This window comes from Anoplophora glabripennis, unplaced genomic scaffold (genome assembly GCF_000390285.2).
Source record: "Anoplophora glabripennis isolate ALB-LARVAE unplaced genomic scaffold, Agla_2.0 scaffold316, whole genome shotgun sequence".
Taxonomy (NCBI): Eukaryota; Metazoa; Arthropoda; class Insecta; order Coleoptera; family Cerambycidae; genus Anoplophora; species Anoplophora glabripennis.
The window spans coordinates 185,065-211,262 of NW_019416446.1; the positions used below are offsets into that span (position 1 = coordinate 185,065).

General features: G+C 33.1%; 1 protein-coding gene across 5 annotated transcripts; it reads left to right on the top strand.

Moving 5' to 3' along the window:
* Nucleotides 1-596: 596 nt before the first annotated feature.
* Nucleotides 597-25,015, top strand: LOC108908596 (endoglucanase A-like). Of its 5 annotated transcripts, none has more exons than XM_023454579.1 (10): nucleotides 3,721-3,908; nucleotides 10,639-10,885; nucleotides 11,337-11,432; nucleotides 12,682-12,864; nucleotides 12,921-13,002; nucleotides 13,512-13,607; nucleotides 17,450-17,615; nucleotides 22,066-22,230; nucleotides 22,297-22,439; nucleotides 24,691-25,015. In XM_023454579.1, the coding sequence occupies exons 2-10, from the start codon at nucleotides 10,639-10,641 to the stop codon at nucleotides 24,923-24,925; spliced, it is 1,413 nt and encodes a 470-aa protein (XP_023310347.1). In that variant the 5' UTR covers nucleotides 3,721-3,908; the 3' UTR covers nucleotides 24,926-25,015. The 5 variants fall into 5 exon arrangements, with proteins under 5 accessions (XP_018568195.1, XP_023310347.1, XP_023310346.1 ...); XM_023454578.1 differs by having other exon boundaries at nucleotides 3,722-3,908; nucleotides 17,435-17,615; XM_018712679.1 differs by lacking the exons at nucleotides 3,721-3,908; nucleotides 13,512-13,607 and adding an exon at nucleotides 597-695 and having other exon boundaries at nucleotides 12,921-13,098; nucleotides 17,435-17,615.
* Nucleotides 25,016-26,198: the final 1,183 nt, after the last annotated feature.

Genomic DNA, 26,198 nt, shown 5'->3' on the forward strand with positions numbered 1-26,198 from the left:
TACAAGTTGTGAAAGTCCTGCTACAAAAAACGCGGACACCCTGTATATCAAAAATGTTTGGATATTAAATATTCAACAAGTTGTTAAATGGGAATAAAACGAGTATAGCAAAGTGTGGCTCTTTTATTTTAACAACTTTCTTACAAAGAAGCATACATTTGAACCCTTTTCGTAATTAGTCCTGTTTATTCCAATTTTTGTTTATTATTTTGGGACATTCTGTATAGCATACAATAATCGAAACAGCTAATTTTAACAATTTCCTTTTGGCACCTCATATAATTGGGTAATTTTCGTACAACTCGACGCGTAAGCTTAATATCCCTTCAGAATTACCAAATTATCTTTTATACTGGCATTAACATAATTTATATACTATATAATTAACTTCCCACAACACCTTCAGACAAAATTGTAATGTACTCGTCTAGCATAAGTAGCACATAACGACATTTTAACATGCTTTAAAAAACACCAGTTACATCACGAATTCCTCGAAATAAAATATTTGGACGACTCATTTGTGTTTATATAATTATTTATTTATGTACATCTATATTGTTTATCACAGTAATTGTTCGTCAGTACGCGAAGACGAATACAAGTGAGTCAACGTGTCTTTTTTTTAAACCGCGAGTTGGTGATTTTATAAAGGGAATTTGTTGATACAGCTGAAAAAAATTGTGGACGGTAACGTAAGTATTTTACATCAACAATTTTTATACCAAGACTGACCTGAATAAACTAAATTTAAACACCTTTTTGTCCAGCCTCAAATCAAAAGAATTTACGTAAACGAACAAAAAATCGATAATTAAACAGTGCGGTTTACTGGAAGGAAAATACCAGACGAAATTCTGCTTTCCCAAAACGATTATTGGAAAATTTAAAAAAACGTCTTTAAATACAAACAATACAATGGAATGTAAATATATGCGTGTGGGAATTTCCAATTATTTTAAGGTGATATATAATTTTTCATAAGAACTGCATTGCGAATTAGTTTATTATAATAAGACAAAGAAAAACAGTACTATACAGAGTGTATCACGAAAAGGGCCCAGTAGGATTATCTCAAAAAGTAGTCAGAATTGAAATCTGAAAACTTGTATACAGGGGTTTATCAAAAAGATCTATTCAATGAAAATAGTGTCAACTTCCGGTTATACCGGAAGTCATCTCTATTACTTCAAATGGAACACTATGTATATTTATGCATTTTTTAATTCTACGGCAAATTCTAGACTAATTTCATATAAGGTACTATAGACCAAAACGTGTTTTTAAGTTATTATTAATTTTAGAAAAAAATTGGGGGATGTAAGTCATTCTTGAAAATAGAATAACTTGTGACTAATAAATTGGTTAAGGCATAGTGAACTTTGATTTTTATTTTAAGATGAAGATGCCACTGCACCCTTTTGCCTACAATCATGTTACTTGCTTCTTTAAATTTGGACGAAGTGGAAAAACACTTGGCGAGAAATATACTTCAAGATTTACTCTTCTACCTCGCATGCGAAAACAGACCTAGGTCTTCCAGAGTCGATAGAATTTTTAACAAATCGTTTACTGTTCCGAAGCCACTAATGGAGCCTGGTGAATGAATATCGAATAAAAAGATTTAGACAAGTAGAATAAACCTCAGTATACCTACAGATAACGAGCATCACCATTATCATTGGCAAGGCCGTACATAAAATTTATGTTTGCTATTTCTGCAATGTGTACGAAGCCTACTATTTATGTATAATTAGAAAACTGTACACAAGCGAAAAATCAAAGTGTACGTAAACTTTGACACTAATTATGAATTTATTTGAACAGAAAATAAAAGTATTTTTATTTATAAAAACAAAAACAACATACTTGTTTGTAAGAATAATATCACTTTTGTGTAGATGATAACAAATCATTTATTAAGCTAAAAAAGCCAGTCATTTAATTTTGTTTTTTTTTTTTTTCATTTACCATCCAAAGAGCTTCACAATAATATTTTGCGATTTCCTCGAAAACGGCGCACAAATATTTTTGTTTTTAAGTTTGTTTTAAAAATTCTTTGAAAATCGTTAAACTGGCAACTCAAATAATTTGTTGAAAATCAAAATTATGTACAGGGTGTCCCAAAATAAAGGTGCAAAATGCATCCGTCAGACGCCGCTATTTTTTGACAATTTTTGACGTTTTTAGGATACAAGAAAAATAAAAAGGCCACTTGGTTGACGCACGAACATTTGTATTTCTGTCTGCGTAATTTTCAGCGGGGCAAGAAGCTGATGCTCCTTATTTTTGTGTGCGAATTGCTTCTAGGCTTACCAGTGTGATGGTAATTTTTTAAAAAACATGTTTNAAGGAGACCCTGCTTCCATTTCGGGTTGCCAATTTCCAGCATTTAAGTAGCAGTCTGTAGCGATACGCTATATTGTCTGTGGTGACTGTATAGTTAGTAATGACTAATTACAGTCACTAAAATTTTGATATAAAGTTAATTAGAGTTTAAAATATTACCGAGAATGTGTGCGTTGTTTATGAGACATCCATCAATAAATCTTGACATAAGCCTACTTTGAGAAAAGTCACTTATTTTCGTAATATTGTAAGAGTTCAATTAAAAGCCTGTTTTCTCGAAAACCGTCCACATTAGGAAGTTCTAACAAGAGTACATTATTTTTAGAAAATAAAATTGAACATGAGAAATTGGAGCCCGAATGAAATGAAAAAAAACTTCAAACTTCAAAAAAATTAAAACAAAATGTAATACGAATGTAGCATAACTAGCGCCCTCTATAAAATATACAAAAAATAATAAGACCAGCGTATTTGGCGTCTTTCAAAACCCCGGAATACCAAATCTCATAAAAATATTTCGCACCGTTTGGAAATTTTCGTAAAAATTCTATTTAAAAAAAATTTATTTTGTCGATCTGTACCTCGAAAACAATTTCATAAGACAAAAAAAACTTAATTTTTGTTGTACTATCACCCCCTGAATTTACGGGAGGTCTTTCTGAAACACCCTGCATATAAATAGATATTATTAGGTATATTAATAGATTATTAGGTAATTATATCACTTTGTTTTTTTTCCGTTACTTAATTTTATTGTAAACACAATTGTTAAAGTTCTGATATTATTATTAATAATATAATTTTTTCATTTACGGTTATAGCAGGGCTATTGGCGAAGATCCCCATAATAAAATATGATCCTACTCGTGAACATCAGTTTTTCTATAATATTGTAAATGCAACTAAAAATTTCCAGATCCAGTCGTTTGACCTTGAAAATTTTTGCCAGCGGTGCTTTTTTTTTCTTGTCCACCTACTAAAAAAGCCACGGGCCTCACCTATTCACAATGTCACGAGCTACCACTGCGATTTCATACAGTGATAAAAAATACGGTCCAAGTTTTGTGCCCCATTGTTTTATTTTACGTGAAAGTACGTGAAAAAACAAACCGTCATAAAACTCCTTTGGAAAAACGAATGATGCGCCACTGTCAAAAAATTAATAACTATATTTAGCTATTCCTTAAGACGAATTCTCACAAGCGAAAAATTATTTGACCTTTCCTGAAACAAATTTTTCAGAAATTGTCATGTTTATGAAATATTAACAGGAATCAGTGGAAAAGCGTCTCGTTTATAGACATATGCGTTGAGGAGGGGGTGCCATCGGCATTTACACGTCAACGTGAGTGTGTATATATATAAATGACCATATTCACTTAATTCATCATCTCTGTTCAAAAGTGAAAGGATTACTGTTCGTGCGTGTAGACGCAATACAACCCAAGTGCGGTGTTGTTTTTCACACTAACAAGTTAAAATGAGTGCCCGATGAACAGGTTTTTGGAAAAGGAAAGGGACATGATTTTTTGAAAAGTGATCACCTGAAGAAGTCTGAGGTAAGAAACGTATTGATACAACTGTATAAATAGTAAATAGTATACCTAAAAAAAATTGTTAACAATTTAATGATTACGAAGCAATGCTTGTCAAAAATAGAACATTAATCACACAACAGTTTTTGTAGCATAAATATACATACCACGGTTTTTTTTCTTAGTAAGCCATGACGATATTTATAGAACAATTGCATGGATAAAANTATTTGTTCGCAATAATTTTTTCTTTTAAAATATGTACGAAAACGCGGTGCTCAACTGTTTTTCTCATTGCACCATTAGAATCGATAGAAAAAATGCTACTAGTTTGCTAATTTAATCGATTTCGTATCTCCAATAATAACGGAGTTAGCAATAGTGCGCCGATAAGTGTGGACACCCTGTATAACATTCATTCGTTACGTGACACCTTGTATGGAGCGTTGGAAAGGAATGTTACTGACTTGGTTAGGAAAGCTAAGAAGAGAAGGAATAAGAAAATTATTTGGAGAGGTTAGGGACGAAGCTTTTGGTCGCCGTTTATTATTTTTTGAAGATAAAGAAAGTTAATATTTCCGATTATTGTTATTATTATTATTATTATCCGCCTACATAGGAAAATATTCTTCTTTCAGTACAACTCGTAGTTTTGTTTTAATAAATAATGCACATATTATTCAACTCGCTTTCAATACGATCGATTCTTAATCGGAATTAATGTGATTACCCTCGGCACATCTGAATTTTCTCACGTACCATCGCTTCTCGGCAGCAACGCCAGAATTTTTCACAGATGTGTTCTCTGAAACGTATTTGCATGATGATAGACTGGATTTTATCGAAAAATATTCGTATTCCGAGCGCACCTCATCTGCTCGAGACCAGAGCATGCAAATTTTCGCCACGCCACCACCACCACCACCACCACCTGCGCTGGCGTCCTGGTGGACCTGATTTCGTATTTGATGAATGTAGGCTTGAATTACCATTGTGGCAGTTGGTATCGACGGATACAATGGGCCTAGCTTGAATACTAACCAGCGATTCGCGTTTCATTGATGGTTGGAATTTTTGCATTGTAATAATTACCAGAACAGCGGTGTTTGGGGTTTGAAAAGGCGATGGTCGTACCAAAATTTTGAATTCAGACTGTCTCGCCATCAAGGTGTTCATTGGGGATGACTCATTGGGGATGATATTTTCCAATTCCAAAAAATGACTCAATAATAGTTAAATTTAAATCATATTAGAGAAAAAGTCAACTCTAAATTGGCTTTATACTGGGTGTCCCATTAATATTGCGAAAAAAATCAGGGGGAGTGTCATTGACCAAAAATAAGAAAGAATGTTTCTATAAACCTATGTCCGAAAATGCTTCGTTTCGGAGATACAGGGTGTTGAAATTTAGAGAAAATACAAGGTTTTTACTAATATCTGGAGAAGCCTAATTCCAATTTTTTTGAAATTTGGTATGTTTGTTTATAAAAACGGTAGACGTCTTCTGACGTAATTTGAATTATTTTATCCAGCGGCATCCGGGGACTCACTCCTGTTGATATTAATAAGTAAACATATGAGACGTCACTGCTTTTTCTTAGGTATCATATTTTTTTCTAATTATGCGATTAAAAGTACAACTTTTTTGTCTCTTTACTTTTTTTGATATCTTGCTTCGTTTTCGAGCAAAAAATTAATATCCTTTCATATGCACATTCTTAAGGGAAGTAGAAAACAAAAATATAAATTCAATGTTTTAGTTATTTACTAATCAACTTTAACACTAAATTTGAAGGAAAAACAATGTAACAAGCTGAGAAACAATAACTCACTAAATATTTTTTTAAATAATTAATATTAACAGAAACATAAGAAAAATTATTTAATAAACAGCAATGATATGAAAAATACTTCACATACACAGGCGTTACAACAGTTGTTGAAAATGTGCACCTTCAACTCCAATACAGGCATCTATCCTACGACACATTGATTGGCGAACCCGTTCAAATATTCCGGTTGTGTGTCTAATTGTTTCACAGGATGCGACAATGCGGTTTCTTAATTCGTCTATGGTTTGCACTGGAGTCGTATAAAACAAATGTTTGAGGTGACCCCAAAGGAAAAAATCCAACGAATTTAAGTCGGGAGACCTCTGGGGCCAGGGTTGAGTGCCTCCTCGACCTATCCAGCGATTTGGGTAGATATTGTCCAAATATTCACGTGCAGCTAAACTGAAATGGGGTGGAGCACCATCGTGCATAAAATACATTTGCAACCTTAATGGCAATGGGATGTCCTCCAAAAATACGGGCAATTCATCCTCAAGAAAACGGCGATAAACATCTCCAGTAAGCCTCGGTGGTAAAAAATAGGCTTATTAAGTGGTCTCCCACAATTCCGACCCACACGTTAAGTGAAAACTGGTGTTGATGACGGCCTTCTAATATTGCATTTGGGTTCTCATCCGCCCATACATGATTATTATGAAAGTTCATTATGGCTTTTCTAGAAAAATTCGCCTCATCCCTGAATAGTACCTATGCTAAAAATTGAGGATTTTCCCCAATTTTTTGTCGTATCCATTGACATAAATCTAATCTTAAAATCAGTCGGTAAAAGGACCTGAACCCGTTGGATGTGATAAGGGTACAGAAGATTATTTTTTAAAATCCTGAAAATTGTAGAACGACTTGCATTTAAGTTTTTAGCAATCTGTCTGGTACTTGTTGTTGGAGTGTCTTCAATTTCATGAAGTACATCTTCCTCCAATTGTAGGGTTATTGCTGTGCGGGGTCGCCCGTTTCCTGCGGTAAGTTTTCGAAAACTTCCAGTTTCACTAAGACGTTGATGAAGAAGGGTGAAGATAGTATGATGAGGAATTATACGATTAGGGTATTTCATGGCGGCTAATGCATTACCGTTAGCGAGGCATAAAGAAAATGCATATCGCACATTTCACTATTTGTGTAACGACAAGCAGAAATTGACAACTACACAGTTCAAGTACTTATTAAAATCACACACTTAAGCTATTAATTTTTTGCTCAAAAACGAAGCAAGATATCAAAAAAGTAAAGAGATAAAAAAGTTGTATTTGTTATCGCATAATTAGAAAAACATATGACACCTAAGAAAAAGCAGTGACGTCTCATATGTTTACTTATTAATATCAACAGGAGTGAGTCCCCGGACGCCGCTGGAGTAGATAAAATAAATCAAATTACGTCAGAAGACGTCTACCGTTTTTGTAAACAAACATACCAAATTTCAAAAAAATCAGAATTAGGGTTCTCCAGATATTAGTAAAAACCTTGTATTTTCTCTAAATTTCAACACCCTGTATCTCCGAAACGAAGCATTTTCGGACATAGGTTTATAGGAACATTCTTTCTTATTTTTGGTCATGGAAACTCCCCCTGAATTTTTCCGCAATATTAATGAGACACCCTGTATAGAGTCAAAAGTCGCTCAATTGATAGTTAGCATTAACTCGGATTTGAGTAAAACGCACTCATTTCCGATGCAATAGTAAATTGTTTTCACAGAATTATCCCAAAGTTGTCTGAACTACTCTACTACAGCTAACAATTTACAAATTTCAAGAGAAGAGAAAACTGGAGGAAAACGGCACTGCAAAAAAATCCGTAATATTTTTTTACACGCCACTGGCTCTCCAATGAATGCACCACCCTGTACGCTTCAGGTTCACTAATACGTCCGCCTGAAATTTATTAAAATGTCCCAGATATATTCTCGGTTTGTACCAGTTTCCCCGACTTAATATTCATGGCATACGAGTCATATCGATTCGAATGTAAAAAATTACTCGTTGGTACATAAATAAATAATAAAAAAAAACTTCTAACTACTTTAACCTTGTAATGTTTCTGCTCCTAGAAATAACACCTGCGACATATAGAGATTAAGGTAATGTCTTCATAGCTTACGAATGGAGAATCCTATAATGTGGTGTTTCATCTGACGAATTTTATTTTTAGTCTATTGTTAGTCGATCAATTAGAGCATAGGCGTCGAGTCTTTACAGCTCTGGGAGTGTCACCACGATGACCAGTTTCCGTTTTAGTTTCTATTTGGGATGATTAAAGTGTGAAAAAAAGCGTACATAAAATTCAATTTAAATAGTTATGGTATTTCTTGTTACGAAGAGTTAAACTGCATATTTAACTCTAACTAAAGTGCATCGACAGAAAAATTTCATTAAAAGGTACACTTTAGTGCTTTGATGTATTGTAAATTTTCGTTAATTCAAGTCTAGGAAAGCAAAAATCAAGTCTAAAGTGTACATACTTTACACACTCTAGTTACTAAAAAAATTGAACTTACAATCTGTAAAATATTTGCACCTCAAAACTAGCTTATTCCGCAAGCCTTGAGAATAGGGGTTGCACTTTAGTCACAATATACTAATTTTAATTATTGCAAGTCATAAATTGCACAAAATTGTCAATCTACAATACGTCTAAAACATGACTAAAGTGCTTTTTGATGGGACTAAACTATCCACTTTAGTTCGTTGGTGTACGATATATTTTACAAATTTTTGTTGTTTCAAGCCATGATTTACAAAATATTGCACTTGAACTGCAAAACTAGTGCTTCTCAATTCCTTGAGAAAACGAAGTGCACTTTAGTCAGTTACCGTACAATATTATCGTAATTTTATTTACATCGAGCGGTGAACTAAAGAGATAACATTTATAGCACTGAACTAAAGTGTTTTTGATTCCCTTGCCTGTAAAAGATGCGCTTTAGTCACGATTTGCCAAAGATTTAGTTGCACCACATGACTAAAGTGCTTCTCAATCAAAGAACAAAAATGCACCTTAGTCATTTAACGCACAATATATTGTTAATTTTAATTATTTCAAGTCACGTTTTACAAAAAAAAACAACGTGCTATTTGATCTTTTGGGATTAAATGATGCACTTTAGCTTCTTAGTGTACTTCATATCCTTAATTTTAGTTATTTCTAGTCAGGGACTACAAAATGTAGCGTTTACATCGGAATATTAAAGTGACCTTCTATCCTTTAGTCATGCAAGATGCAGCTTTAGTTCCTTGGTGTACGAAAATTGCATTTCCACAATAGTGCTTTTCTTCTCAAATGAATAAAATATGCACTTTAGTCGCGATCTGCCAAAAATTACATTTGCGTCACGTGACTAAATACTTCTCAATCTCTTAAGAATAAAAATTTACGAATTAAAAAAAAAAACGCAATTAAGGTTCGTTTTTATCCCTTGGGATTAATAAATGCACTCTTGTCCGCTGGTATGCAATACAGGGTGATTCATTAACAATGGGAAAATCGAAAGCTGAAGATACTACACGTGAAACGGTGACCATTGGCGCAAACATGCCTTATCCGAAAGTTGATAGTTTCGGAAATACAGGGTGTTGAAAGTTAAAATTTTAAATCGTTTTTTTGCGATTATTCTGAAAATATGTAGGTTAGGAACTTGAAAATTTGTGAAACTATATTTTTTTAGGCGACGAATAAGATGCGTGTTGTAATTTCAGCATTGCTCATAGAGGGCGCCACTTACGACCAATTTTACCGAAAATTTAGTTAATAACTTTTTACCCTGTATGTCTAACATGAAACTTGATTCAAAACCTGAAAGAGCAATCATTTTTCCATTAATTGTGTATTCTTGTTTCATTTCGGTATCTCGATCCGTTTTCGAGAAAAATCGATTTAACGAACACTATGTTTTGATAATACGAGAAATTAAAAGCGAAACAAACCAAGTGTTTCTTCGTGTTATTACAACAATTAACAATAAAACAAATGAAATTCGTAATAATGATTTAAAGTCAGTGTTCGAAGAATCCACCGTTGACATTTACACACTTTACACAACGTTTTCTGAGAGATCTTCGAGTTTGAAACAACATATTGGGATTGCGTTTGACTTCGTTGGCAGCGATTTGTATTCTTTGCCACAACTCTTCACACGAACCAATAGATTCTTCCAAATAGAAAAATGAAGAGGATTGAAGTCCGGACTTCTGGGTGGCCAAGTAAAAATGCTTCCACGGCTTGAAGAAGTTCCACTTTATTTAAGAAGAGACATGTGGTTCATGCACGACGGAGCTCCACCGCATTTTTCTTGGCCAGTGCGTGCATATTTAGATGCAGTTTTTCCAAATCGCTCGATTGGCTATGTAAGCATTTTTGCTTGTCCATCCAGAAGTCGGGACTTCAATCCTCTTGAATTTTCTATTTGGTCTCGAATGAAAGATATAGATTACAAAGAATCTAGTATCTTCAGCTTTCGACTTTCCCATTGTTAATGAATCACCCTGTATATTATTGATGTTGTTACGTCTATGGTACATTCCATGCAAAATACAGTCGAATTAGAAGTTTGACGAAAACATACAAACCAATTCAAATGTTTTTTGAACCTGGTAAGCTAAAAATAACAAAGTCTCTTGCGTTCGGTTCTCATATGTGCTACTTGTAAATTCAGATCACGGTTCTATTCCTCCAGTGCATTCATCGCATTCCCAGTATCGCGCAATGTTAAAATTGGTATTTAAAAGAGACACGTAAATATTTTTATGATCCGCCTCGATAGCTCGGACTGCCGCTAAATATCCGGGAAGAAATGACGACTGGAAATATTAGATACTTTTACAATTTACAACCATTTCAATATATACAAGGTCGATTTGCCGGACCAGTGTATGGAGAAAACGTTACATAATTTTCTTCGATTTCAGATGAGCAAGATCCAATTCGTCTTCCCGATACTAGTTTCCTTGTTGGCTTTTAACCAGGAATGCTCATGTGAGGAAAAAGGGGAGTTCGTGGCTGATTATAAAGAAGCTTTGAAGTTGTCCTTGCTGTTCTACGAGGCGCAAAGGTCTGGAAAATTGCCCAGCAACAACAGGATCAAGTGGAGGGGGGATTCTGCTTTGAATGATAGGGGTGTGAATGGCGAAGACCTTACTGGAGGGTATTACGATGGTAAGGAAGATGTCGACACTTATTTTCAATATGATATTGACAGTTTAGAACGTAAATATCATCTTCAGTGGAGTTAATTAATAAGTATTCTGATTTATCTTTCGATCTTTATCTTCTTATCAGTGTTATCACAAGATGTCAGGTCTGTTACAGCTGTAAACAGAAAATTGTTTACTTTTAGGGTTAATTTTGATATAGTTTCATTTTAAAATCAATTTAGGTATTCTAAAATTGTGTCGGTTATAATCTAGTTGTTTCGTCTGCGGTCATAAGGAAATATTAATTTCATCGCAAAGTTTACAAACAAACTTGTCTGTGTTATAAAAAAACATTTGTTTAAAAACAAACAATGTAGATATTTTGAAATTGCTTCGTATTTCTAATATCTTACTAGACGCGAAACAATCGACTTATCGTTGGTGTAGAAATGACTGATTGTTATGTTTTTCAGGAAGCGACTTCGTCAAATTCGGATTCACCATGGCATTTGCCACCACAATTTTGTCATGGGGGGTCATTAAATACAAGGACGCTTATCAGGCAGCAGGTATGTTTTTTTATTAAAATAACTGCTTTTTACTTAAAAAAAAATAAATAGGAATATGGTAATTACCTAAAAGACTGATTATTTCAATAAAACGGTCTACATTTGGGAAAAATATGAAAAATAAAACATAAAACACCGGCAAACAACTAGAAAGGCCTATTACATAGACTTGTCTGCTCTCATATCGTTGTTTGGTAAATTTTAACCACTTTTTTCTTCCATATTTCCATACATTTTAGTTTTAAATAAAAATCCAATATTTTTTGACGCTCGAGGGCTAGTTTTGTAGGACTTTTGAAGACGAAGAAAAAAGTACATTCCTGTTTTCTCGTGGAAATAAACGGAAAAAAGTTATAAGCGGAAAACGTGAATTTACGTAAAAATTATGCAATTAACCAGCCTGTAAACAATCTTCCCCCCATTTTTATGTCTGTGGAAACTAATATGTTATTGTACATAATATTTAGCATCTATAGTGATAAATTTAGCTTGCCGATATAAAAAGTCGCGAAATGGTAATTTCCCAGCTCTTTTTCCTGGCCTATGAATTTTCGAAACCGAGAAAGATGCACTAACCAAATTTTGACAGGACATAGCTAATACAATGCGAAACACAACTGTTAAAAATGTTGTCACCGCCGTTCTTGGTGGTGAAAATTCGAAATATTTGGAATTATTCAATTTTCATGGCTGAAAAATCAGTTTTCGAAAATTGACCTTTATTATTGCAAAAAGCGATGGATGTTGATGAAATTTATGGGAAAGACGGTCATTCCAAAGACCAACATGTGTGACAAAGAACGATTTGAATGTTTTTTGCAACAATTTTTTAATTACTAAACGCGCAGGCAAATGCCGCTCGGGAATTCGCTCTTTTTGCATTAAATAGAGTTTATTTTTACAGTAATTTAAAAAAGAGAGAAATCACCTATGACTTTTTGTTCCCAGAATAACTTTTTTTTTTAATTTTAATTGTTAATTAACTATTGGACGTATCGGACCGGGATTTTAGAGACAATTAAGGAAAGGATGCAATAATTTTTTCAAGTGTTCAGATTTTGTGATCTAATTCGACTGGAGTATAAATTATTGGCGGCAGCACAAAAAGTATTGTACGCACCACGCTCAGAAAGTGTATTTACAGAGCTCTCCTGCTTTTCAGGACTTCGCCTTCAGCGTCGTCCTCAAACCTGTTCCTGTAAAGTATTACTTTCTGATCTTGATCCCTAAATAACTATAAATATCTTAGACCAATACACCGAGGTCCTGGACGCTATAAAATGGTCAACAGACTACTTCATCAAGTGCCACGTTAGCAAAAACGAGCTCTACGGCCAAGTGGGCAACTTCCCCCTGGACCACGCCTTCTGGGGAAGACCCGAAGAGATGAACATGAACAGACCCGCCTTCAAAATCGACGAAACCCATCCAGGTACCAGAAAAGAACATCCGAAATGCGAATTGTTCTTCATTCATTCTTCCTTGCAGGTACTGATCTAGCAGGCGAAGCTTCAGCTTTGTTTTCTTCGGCCAGTATAGTGTTTAGGAACGTCAACGAGAGTTATTCCAGGGAATTGTTGCGGCACGCCATAGAACTGTACGATTTCGCGAATAACTATAGGGGGCTCTCCCAGGACGTGATACCAGGGGCAAAGCAGTATTATGAGTAAGTATCATTATTTCATTGTAGTCCGGTCAAATTATTAATAAAAATAGTGCTAAAAAAGTTATTCGGGGCCAAAGGTCAAAATTTAGGGTTTTTTGGATTTTTTTCGAAAATGGTAAGTTTTATTAAACAAATAGCTCTGACAAAAATTAGAGATCCTAAAATTATCTACAAAAATGGTCCTTATAGTTTTTTTTCTAAGAATCACCATTCCTGAGATATCGCGATTCTAAAAGTTGAAGGGGTCACGTTCTACATGATATGCACATATATGCCACATATACACATAGTCAGGCACTTAATACAAGTAAAAATGCCTATTTGTGTCTCTTATATGTATAAACTATACTATTCTGAGAATATACACTCAAAAGAAACTCAGTCCCTTACACAANCAACGAGAGTTATTCCAGGGAATTGTTGCGGCACGCCATAGAACTGTACGATTTCGCGAATAACTACAGGGGGCTCTCCCAGGACGTGATACCAGGGGCAAAGCAGTATTATGAGTAAGTATCATTATTTCATTGTAGTCCGGTCGAATTAGTCATAAAAATAGTGGTCGATTAACGAAAATTCCGACAGAGCTAAATTTTGATGGAGACCTTGAGTACACCATTAGAAATAAAGTGACAAAAGTCCCCATCTATCCCATGTGTGCTAAAAAAGTTATTCGGGGCCAAAGGTCAAAATTTGGGTTTTTTTTGGATTTTTCTCGAAAACGGTAAGTTTTACTAAAAAAGTAACCCTGACAAAAATTAGAGATCTTAAAATTATCTACAAAAATGGTCATTATAGTTTTTTTTTCTAAGAATCACCATTCCTGAGTTATCGCGTTTCTAAAACTTGAAGGAGTCACGTTCTACAGGATATGTACGTATACGTAGTCAGGCACTTAATGCAAGAAAAAATGCCTATTTCTGTCTCTTATATGTATAAACTATAGTATTCTGATAATATACACTCAAAAGAAACTCAGTCCCTTAGTCAATCCCCTCTACCCGCATGCCCTTGAATAACATCTGGCCACTCTATTGTAAAAACTTTTGTAAAAAATACACGAAACAAGAAACAAGTACAACTATCTTGTCTTCCTCCAACATCGGCTTTTCTGCTAATCAACACTTGTATTGAGTATACTATCAAGCTCCGACATGGCTAGGCAATCAATTGAACCCAGAAGACTGGGGTTGGAAATTAACAGATAATACTTTGGAACCAATTCAAACTTTACTCCCACCTGCTCCGGAAAAACTCTTAAACACTATTTTTTGCAATTGCAAAAAAGGTTGTAATGCTAAATGTGGCTGTAGAAGAGTAGGGTTACTGTGTCTAGCGTGTACTAATTGCCAAAGTTAGTCTTGCTCAAATGTCCAATTGAATACAACAGACGAAGATTCAAGTGATTTCGATGAAGAGACAGCTGATTCATTTTCATTTGAACAATTTATGAACATCCAGCAAAAAGAAGAGGAAGAAGAAGAAGAAGAAGAAATCGAAGAAGACATGACTGTTGAAGTCGACTTTGAAGAGTATGAATCAGATTAAAATATCAAAAGAAATCAGAGCTACAGTTAAAGTCAATAACCACCCAACTAGCAATTTGATATTTTATAAAAGCTGCAAAAACATTTTCGAGACAAATTTTATAAAACAGCATAAGTCTCAAAAACATTGTAAGAATGTTTATACAGCAACTATACAACCAAAATGGGCACAGTATTATAAAGCACTTTAGTCACCGTTGAGGTTTTGTAAGGCCTGTTGGAAACAATTAAAAAATAGTCATATAAACGTTTATACAGGTCTTATAAAGATATGCCAATACTTTAATAAAATAGTTTCTTAAAGGTTTTATAACTGGGTCATCAAGCAGATTATATTGTGAGGTATATAATAGCAACAAATCATCTGAACAACAATTTTATAAGGGATCTATTTTGGGATCTTTAGTAGCAATAATACGACATTTTTGTAGGATTAGATCTATCAACAAAAGTAAATTATTTATTAACTGTATCGTGAAGGTATCAGAAGATATACACTTAACAAACATCTCTATTTAATCACAATGTCCGCAACCGGAATGTTATGTGGTGTAATAAGTACCTACTCAATATTATTTTACGCGTTTTAGTGCACTTTGGAAAAACAATTTTTACTGCGGAGAAAATTTTATTGTGATTTGTATGGTATATATCTAGTGAATTTTACATGCGCCGCGTATTAAGTGATTATTTCCAATATTATTATAATTAAAAATAAAAAGGTTTTTTGAAATGTCATGGTTTTTTGACGTTGAATCTAGCACCAAAAGCATTAGAATCATCTTAACTGTTCATCATTGTTTTTGTAGTGCTATTTAATATTAGGAACACGGCTAAATTTGTGATATTTTTATAGTTATACGCCACAATATTTTTCAGCATTGTGTCAAAATGGCTGCGACTTATAAAATAATTTGGTTGTAAGAACCAGTTTTAAATGACAAGTAAGCTAATTGAGCGATTTCTATAAAACAATGAAAGTTAACTAAAAATAAAAACTTTTAGTGCCGAATGTGGGATATTAAAAGAAACACCCCATGATCTCAGTTTGTTTCGAAAATCTACGTTCTTGTCCAAATTCGATTATCCCAAAAGTTTATCTCCGTGAGAATCATCTAGTTCCACCAACCATTTATTTCTTACTTCTTCGCCATCACTTGGCTATTGTGTTATTTCTAATACGGTACTATTATTGATAGTGTTTCTTTGATTTTCCACTTCCAATGAAGCATAGTTACTAAGAATAGCACAATTATCATCACTGAATGTTTCTTGAACTGATAGACTACTTGTTTCATGCACCTGTGCGCGACGGTCATTGTTCCTGTCTCCAGATAAAATGTTTTGATAACATTTCTTTACTTTTCTTCTAAATGCGCCACTTCTTTTGATTTTTTTCCACTGACTTAAACCTGACATGATTAATTTTAAACAACGACTGTGAAAGCTGAAGCAAAATATAAAACAGACTTTTACCGTTCGCTATTGACACAAACAAAACAATGTCCCACCATTTTGCTGTTTCAAATTTGTTTTATAGAATGGTTTGTCGATGTAATTTTGAGTCAAACTAAACGTTTTTCTCTTGTAGCTGTTATATTAGTATTTTTGTTTTACAATTGATAATATCATTACATAATAACTATATTATAGTGAATAATATAGCTATTTGCTCTTATAAGTGTCAAAGTATCTTTTAATATAATAGTTTTATAGGTAGACAACCCACATCTAATAAACAATTATATTATTTATTTATAGCGCTGTTCGAAATACTAAGGAACATTACTAAAAAATTATTATAAAATACTTTAGTTTCATTAGCTAAAATGTTTTATAAGCTTGTCACAGAAATGTTTATAAAATAGTTATACATTTTCCATATAAACTGTTTTATAATTTATCTGCCAAAACGTTCTTGTGATAAATTTATAAAATATTTCAGTTGCCGACAATAAAATAATGGTACTTGCCGCTATAATAAAACAAATTTGCATTTCGAAAGCAATAATAATAATAATACAATAAAACATAATTGTCGTATAACTTGAAAATTATAAAACTGTTTTGCTGGTTGGGCAATATCTATATCAATAATCATCATACAGTTAAAAGAGTATTGTCCCTGAAAATTCCGTCATAACAGTTCGGGGAGTAGGCCTACTGGAGAAACCACGTTAAAAAAAAACCGCCAAAGTACACTACCTCAGATGGTGTGGAAATGTGTGCATATCATGTAGCACGTGACTCCTTCAAGTTTTAGAATCACGAAATCTCAGGAATGGTGATTCTTAGAAAAACAGTATAAAGACCATTTTTGTAGATAATTTTAAGGTCTATAATTTTTGTCGGGACTACTTTTTGAGAAAACTTACCGTTTTCGAAAAAAATCAAAAAACCTCAAATTTTGACCTTTGACCTCGAATAACATTTTTAGCACAGATGGGATCGATGGGGACTTTTGACACTTTATTTCTAATGGCGTACCCAAGGTCTCCACCAAAATTTAGCTCTCTCGGAATTTTCGTTATTTGAAATGTCTATTTTGACCAGACTATTGGAGAAAATTTAAAGAAAACAAAAAATATCCCGCTTCTTGACTGGATTGAAGATTTAAATCGATTTTGAAAGTTCAAAAGGAGATGGGACATAAATTTACGTGTTTGCAATAAATGAATTGTATTTATAGTTTTTTGACGCAATAGTTAATAATAATACATATTTATTAAATAAATTTTACATTATTTTAATTAATTTCTTAGAATTCTGTTATTTTGTTTGATTAAAAGGAGTTGCACCTGCAGATCCACTTCTTTCGGTGACGAACTCACTTGGGCGGCGGCGTGGCTTTACAAGGCCACCAAGAACCCCGTTTATCTGGGAGACGCCCAGAAATACTACCAGGAATTCAACGTGTCCAAGGAAGTGCCCAACAAATTTTTTTATAAGAAACAAACCGTTGGAATACAGGTATTAACTATTATTACGTTTAAATGAATGTATTGTTAAAGTAATTGTGGCCAATATTTTTCATTACGTACACATCCACGCAAAAAGAATTTTTTTTGATGAAAATAAAAATGTTTATCTAACAACACTGGACAAAATCCTAGAACAAGTATTTCTTTGGTATACATAAGAGAAATTGGAATGGAGATAGAAAGATAAACGAAATATTTACAAAACAAAATTATTACAATAAATAAAGAAATGCTTTTAACATTTAATTTGGAGAGTACAAGTGTACTGGTTATAGGCTATTGATTATTGCATGATTCGTTCAAATGGTTATTCAGAAAGAAAAAACCGCGGAGTGCTATTAAATGAGAGGGTGGAAATTGAAGATAGGGGTGAAAATGCAACACTTACGGTTTTTTGAGTATATCTGGAAAACGAAGCAAAATTTGAGGGTATCGCATAGGAACAATTTTGTAGATAGTGAGATTTTCTATCGAAATAGCTTATTTAAAAAATTTATTTACTGCAAAATATATTAAAAACAATTTAACAAAAAATGCAAAAAATTCTATTTTCTTGTTTTTTTAATTTTATGCAAATAACTTTTCTGAGCAGAGATAGGTATAGGCATTGCTTCATAGAAAGAAAAGTATATAAAATTTCCTACAAAATGATGGGTTATAAAAGTTTTTCGATGAAAATAGACTGACTTATGATCGTTCAACTTTGCCTTTTTTTCGGTTTTTACTGAATTTATGACAATATTGTTTTATTACTTATTTTTGAGTATGTAATTCATTTTTATTTAATAAAGACGTATGTTAAATTAATTTATCAATAATAAATAAAAGTTATATGGCTTTATATACAGGGTGTTGCATCACGAGAGGGACCTAGCTTAATGGGAGATAGAGGATATCTAAGGTAACTATAGAAATAGATCCTTGGCCATTCTTTATTGTGATACAGGGTGATTTATGATTTTTGGTCAAAACTGCTTTATGTCATAACTTTGGTAGGGAATGGAATAATGGGTTCATATTTGGTAGGGTTAATGCACTCACGATACTTCATGTATGCATGTATGACAGCAAAAAAATCCAGGTCCGGACTGCAAAAATTGTAAATTTTTTGTNGCATTTTCCATTATTTGTTGGACATTTTCTTTTAATTCTTCAGTCCGCTTTTTAGGTCGGCCGCTTCCTTCTTTTCTTGTTACACTGCCCGTTTCACGAAAAACATTAACACAACGCTGAACTGCACTTTGAAAAATTTTGTACTCAACAACGCCGGGAAATTGATTTTGAAATTCTATGAAACATTCCTCAATAGAATACTTCCATATTCCATCAATCTTGCGTCCATTTCTAAAGTAGGACTCTATGATAAACACTTTTTGTTCTTGAGAAAACACCATTTTAAACGCTTTTTAAAACGAAAATATTCAAATTGATAGCGGCGATATAGCGCTTTGACAGATGACGTTTAAGTTCATTTGCTATACGCTACGCCCTACGTCCAAATTTTCAGAACCAACTTGACCACGTTTTTATTTGAACGCTCGTTATATAGCTACTTCCCACCTCAAATATTAAAATTTTGATTTTAAAATTTGTATTAAGACATTATTTGAGGTTATAAACATATTTGTTCTATAAAAATGTGTAAAATAATAAATAATGGTACTTCTCTCTTGAGTATTTTCGTGTTTTTTTTTAATTTATGAGCACCCTGTATATCTAATCTAAGATTTTTGTATGACAGTCTCATTTTTAGACCAGTGCTTAAGCCTTCAAAAATAGTAAAAAGTGAAAAAAATATATAGTAGGATGAAACCCATTGGAAAAGGAAAAGAATATAACAGAAATGAAAAGAAAAATAATTTACGGGCGATTTGAGGTCGGGAAGGGGGAAGGGGTGAGTTTTTAAGGGTAAAAAACGGTTTATCTTGATTTTCGGAAAAACTACAAGTCTTATGGAAAAAAGTTAATTAGCAAAGTTGTAGGTAATAAAAAGATCTACAACTTTTGTATTTACACTTTTTTCACATAACCTCAAAATTTATTTGAAAAATTCAAATAACCAAATTTATGGTTTTTTATTTTTATCTTATACAAACAATTTTTTTTTTTTTTTTTTTCACGAAATTTGGTGAAAACTTACCTATTTATGTCCCAAACACGCTGTAATTTTTTTGATTTGAAATATTTATTTTTTCACCTTATTTTTACTTAATATCGAAAAAGCACCCTAATTTTCAATCGAAAATTCTCACGTCAAAATATCTGCTTTTTTAAAAACGTCGGTGGGCTTTTTCTTCGTTGAAATCTCTACTTTCTGATGGTGTAAAAAAATATATACATTACTATGGTAAGTTTTCTCAGGAAATGCAAAGAAACGAACTAGAATCCGAAAATTTTTTTCTAATCATTATGTACAATTTTGAGCTATTTATTAAAATTTACACTTTAATTACTCGAAAAACGTAAGATTCCATGTTACATTGATAAACAAAAAAATTACAAGTCGAAATATACTATTATAATTAACAACCAAATAAGTTAATAAAGTTAATATTTAATAAGACATCTACAATATTTTGAGAAAGTTGTAGAATCTTCTTTCGTTTCTTTGCATTTCCTGAGAAAACTTACCATAGTAATGTATATTTTTTTTACACCATCAGAAAGTAGAGATTTTAACGAAGAAAAAGCCCACCGACGTTTTTAAAAAAACAGATATTTTGACGTGAGAATTTTCGATTGAAAATTAGAGTGCTTTTTCGATATTAAATAAAAATAAGGTGAACAAATAAATATTTCAAATCAAAAAAATTACAGCGTGTTTGGGACATAAATAGGTAAGTTTTCACCATATTTCGTGAAAATTTTTTTTCTTTTGTAAAAGAAATAAAAAACCAAAAACTTGGTTATTTGAATTTTTCGCATAAATTTTAAGGTTATGTGAAAAAAGTGTAAATATAAAAGTTGTAGATCTTCTTATTACCTACAACTTTGTCATTTAACTTTTTTCCATAAGACTTGTAGTTTTTCTGGAAACCGTTTTTTACCATTAAAAACTCACCCTCTACCCCTTCCCGACCTCAGATCGCCCGTAAATTATTTTTCCTTTCATTTCTGTTATATTATCTTTCTTTTCCAATGGGTTTCATCCTACTATAATTTTTTTTGGTTTCAAAAATTATCGACCCAGGTCTATTTTTCTAGGGGCAGAACTTTTTATAACAAGTGAAATTTTTCGATAAAGTCAAAAACAAGAGTTTCTCCTTTTGTCAACTCCATCGGTGGACACAATGTATATACATTATTAATAAACTTTATTGTACTTAAATTCTCAAGTCTTTACTAAATTATTTTACTAAAAAAGTAAACAAAATAAAATCTTATTCTTTGCTTTCTTTAAAATTGTTTATTAACGATTTTTTGCATAAAATTTTCCTTTTACATTTTTTAAATAAGCCGTTTCGATGAGAAATTTAATAATCTACAAAATTTTTCCTATGAACCAAACCGAAATTTTGCTTCGTTTTCGTGCTATATTTAAAATACTGCAAAAGTGCATTTTCATCCCTATCTTCAATTTCAACCCTCTAATTTAATAGCACCCCGCGGTTTTTTCATTTTTAATGACCCTTCGAACAAGTCATGTGATGAAAATCCTTGAACGTCTTATTTCCTTCCTTATTTGCAAAAAATGAGAATTAAAACGTATAAGGGTAAATGCGACGAAAATCGAAAAATTGGCTAAATTTGAGCGGCCATATCAGTCCATTTTCATCCAAAAATACTCTACAGCCTCTTGTTTTGAAGGAAATTTTATCTACTTTTTTTCTCTATGAAGCGATGCCTATAGCTATCTTTACTCAAAGAAAACTAGAGGCAAAAAAGTAAAAAAATCTGAAAATCGAATTTTTTGCCTTTTTCCAAATTGTTTATTAACGATTATTTTGCATAAAATTTTCCTTTAAATTTTTTAAATAAGCTATTTCCATGGGAAATTCAATCCTCTAAATAGTTTTTCCTATGAACTATAAAGAAATTTTGCTTCGTTTTCGAGCTACAATTAAAAAACTGAAAGAAATAACCCCTCAGGTTACACCTTTCTCGATCTACAGCTCTTCTTGATTTTTTTGTGAGTAATACTTTAATTAATTATCAGAAACTTCTGGACCCAAGAAATGGGCGTGTCGAAACGAAGTGTCGAATTCAGGAGAGATCTACGAAAAAAAAGGCAGAAAAAAATTTGGGGATGTTTCTGGAAAAAATATAATTCACGACGTCATTAGTCGTTTCTGTCAAATCCCAAAGATAATACTTTCTATTGAAAATGGCGCTTACCTCATCCCATTTAAAACAACGTGTCCCAAATTTTATCTAAATTTTTTGTATCCTCACAGTAGGCCCATTCTATCCTTATTAATAATAAACCTCATTTGTTTTAGGTCTTGTTAGCAGAGTCAACTGGATCTTCTGAGTATATAGAGCCTATAAAAAGTTTCTGTGACAACTCCGTCGATACTCAGTTACGAACTCCCGAAGGTCTGATATTTATCCATAAATCTGGCACCCTGCCGCATGCTGCCAACATAGCCTTCCTGTGTTTAATAGTAGGTTGCGTAACAATTTAACATTTAATTATTTAACGATTCTAAAATTTGCGCTTTGTTTTTCAGGCATCGGACTTGCCCGACATGCCGTCTGAAAAGTACACGACATTTGCCAAAGAACAGATCGATTACATTTTAGGAGCCACCGGTAGAAGTTACGTTGTGGGATATGGTGAGAATTTTACACAACAGCCATACCATTCAGCTAGGTAAGAATGCTCTCTATTACATTTTACTCCTTAGTATTGATGGTCTGTTTCCGACAGCTCAAATAGCTCGATCGAGTCTTACTTTATTCCGTTCAGTAGTAGGCGGATGTCGAACTGGATAATTGAAACAAGTGAATGTTACATATTGACTCAGTTGACATCCGCTTACTGCGATCTTGAAACTACTTTCTTGTTTTTGTTCAAATGTTATCAGCACACGATGTCCGGCCGGTATAAGTGACGTATGTAAAAGTATAGATCAAAATACACAAAACAGTCTTACGTTCTTCAATATTATAAGCATACAAAAGTACGTAAATAAAACATAATTTCTTATGTTTTTAGTTATACAGTACGTGCCTAAAGTATGGAATAAATTCAGTAAAAACGAAATAAATTTTTTTAGGAAAAATCCTCGAACGGGTCGATTTTTAATTTAAAAAATACATATTTTGGCATCAAAGGCGATTTTCAACCGTCATTTGTTTTCGAGTAATGACTTCATCGACATTTTTTTTAAACAGCAACCACCTATTTTTTTCTTGATACTGAAAGATCGTTTCATTGTCGATCCGACAGTATTCAAATGTTGCCATCTTACATAGGAAAGTTTTCGAGTAAATGACGATTGAATGTTAGAAAACCCAAATCGATTAAAATAAAGCAAAAACGTTATCAAACTTGGTTTTTCGAAATGCCTGAAGTTTTTTATGGATAACGCAGGTGTAAATCTTTACAAAGTGTCACTGTCATACCGACTTTCTAAGTATTGTAAGCGATATAAAAATTATTGTTGAATTTAAAATATTACGGCACATTTAACTGTCACACAAAGAATTGAAATTTTAATTCTTATCGGATGCGGGGATAAGACTAAAACGCAGCGGGAAGTTTGCGATTTATTTAATGAAGAACATCCATATCGCCGTATCAGCCAATCAACAGTCAGTAAGATAGAATCTAAATTTAGAAAAACTGGCAATGTTGTAGATATTCCAAAACCTGGAGGTCCAAGCGTTAGTGAAGATCACAAACAGAACATTTTGATAACTATGGTAGATAATCCTCATAATACTTCACGATTGGTTGCATTAAACAATGAAATTGGTCAGACCATAGTGCTACGTATCCTGAGGCAGGAAAAATATCATCCCTACAGAATTCAACTTATGCAGGAACTCAATGAAGACGATCCGGACCGCCGCTTACACTTTTTTGAAATTATGATGGAATTATGTCAAGTAAATAGAGATTTACACCGGCAAATACTTTTTTCAGACGAGGCCACGTTTTGTCTCAACGGTACAGTGAACCGTCAAACTTGCAAGTGTTGGAGTCGGGAAAATCCTCATTGGATGGCAGAGACACATACCCAACACCCACAGAAATTAAATGTGTGGGGTGGAATAGTTGACAACAGAATAGTAGGGCCTTTCTTCTTTGAAGGAACCCTTACAGGAGAAAGATATTTAGAGTTTTTACAAAATGACCTTATTCCAGCGCTTGCAGTAATTTTTCCTAACGATAATGACCCTGATATTCCTGATGACACCATATGGTTTCAGCAAGACGGTGCACCTCCGCACTATGCGCGCCCTGTTTGAGATTCTCTGGACAATTGTTTTCCTAGGAGGTGGATCGGCAGACGAGTACCGATAGAATGGCCCGCGAGATCCCCAGATCTTACACCCCTGGACTATTTCTTATGGGGCTACTTAAAGTCCAAAGTGTACGTTAACAGACCACATAATTTAGAAGAACTCCAAAATTGTATTATAGATGAAATACACAGAGTTACCCCAGAAATAATTTATAATGTGCAAGAAGAATTTCTACACAGACTTACGTATTGTCAAGTCGGTGGGTTTTAATGAATAAAATTTACGTTTTCTAACATTCAATCGTCATTTACTAGAAAATTTTCCTATGTAAGATGGCAACATTTTAATACTGTCGGATCGACAATGAAACGATCTTTCAGAATCAAGAAAAAAAATAGGGTGTTGCTATTTAAAAAAATGTCGAGACGTCATTACTCGAAAACAAATGACGGTTGAAAATTGCCTTTTATGCTAAAAAATGTATTTTTTAAATTAAAAATCGACCTGTTCGAAGATTTTTACCAAAACAAATTTGTTTCGATTTTACTGAATTTATTCCATACTTTAGGCGCGTACTGTATACAGGGTGTCCCAATATTCTGTGAACATTTAAAGTTCACTCTGTACAATCCTTTTTTTATTTTCAACAGTTCTTGCCCTGACAAACCACTCGCATGTGGGTGGGACGAATATCATTCCAAGCAGCCCAACCCTCAGATCCTCTATGGTGCTCTGGTAAGTGGACCTGACCAGAATGACCACTACGAAGACAGGAGGGAAGAGTTTTTGTATAATGAAGTCACTGTGGATTACAACGCCGGTTTCCAGAGCGCTCTAGCTGGTTTGATTCAAATCTCGGACGATATAAGGGTGTCAGCTTTGTAGTTAGTGAAAATAAGCTAATGTAAAAAATTAAAGGATGGAAATGGTCGTATCGGGAATTGAAAAAAGCATTTTGAAGCTCTAAGATTCTAGTTTATAAATGATGAAAACAAAAATTCCGAAAATTTGCGGCAGCGTGTGATAGGAAATTTATTCCAGTTTTCGAAATTGCCCTTCAATTCTTTATACGACCATTTGTCGCCGAGATATCGATGATTGAAGACAAAAGGATCCTTTTCCATTAAAATTCCGATATTTCGATGAAAAATGGTCGTATCGAAATTTAAAAAAATTAAAATTGAAGCAGAATAAACTGACTAAATCTGGCCCATGCAATGGCTTAGCTGAAAAAAAAAATTGCCAAGTCCGTGGACTCGGAAAAAGAAAATTTATAAAATTTTTTTGTCGCGTTATTTCTTAAAATTGCATGAAAACTGTAACTCATAAAAAATTTCGACCGAAAAATCTAAAAACTAGAATATTAGAGCTTCAAAATGCTTTTTTTTAATTCACGATACGACCATTTTTCACCTGAATATATTCTGTCAAATATCACGGAAATATTTCGGAAATTCTTTTGACCCTTTAATTTTTTGCGTTAGTTTATTACAAAATTTACATACAAAATTTTTTTGAACACTTTTTTATAATTAACAATATGAGCTTCTAGTGACTCTTTTGTATATATTATCTCTATGAAGTGTATATTTAAGAAATTTATATTAGTATATTAGAATAGGCCTTTATGTTAAAGATTTTGTGATTTTGATGTTTTAAGGTTTTGTAATGTGATAAAAAATAATAAAAATATTGATTTTTACTTTGTCTATTATCGTCTGTGAACTAAAAACTAGAATTTAATAAAGCTGTACGCAATATATGCAACTTATTAAACCAACTGTTGTATTGTGGGTTGCAAACATTTATGTAAGGAATTGACTACGCATGACCAGGCAATCGAGCAAAAAACTCAAATCTTGACAAAACTACTAACAGCATACCACCTGTGCCATCATTTAAAAGACAGTCCGTGATATACTCTGATGTGTTTTCAACTCGCAATTCTCATTAATTAATTTGTTATTAACATTTTACTCCAAAAAACGCGTTTTTTTTAGTTTTTTGCTTATAAAACCAAAACTACTAGAGCAATCTCAATTCCGTAAACGTAAAAGTTGTAGGAAATTAAATTTCGAAGAAAATGAGAGGTCGAGTGACTCAATCGGTTGATTAGAACCGCAGAAAACCCGGAAAAACATTTCCATACAAAAGTCTC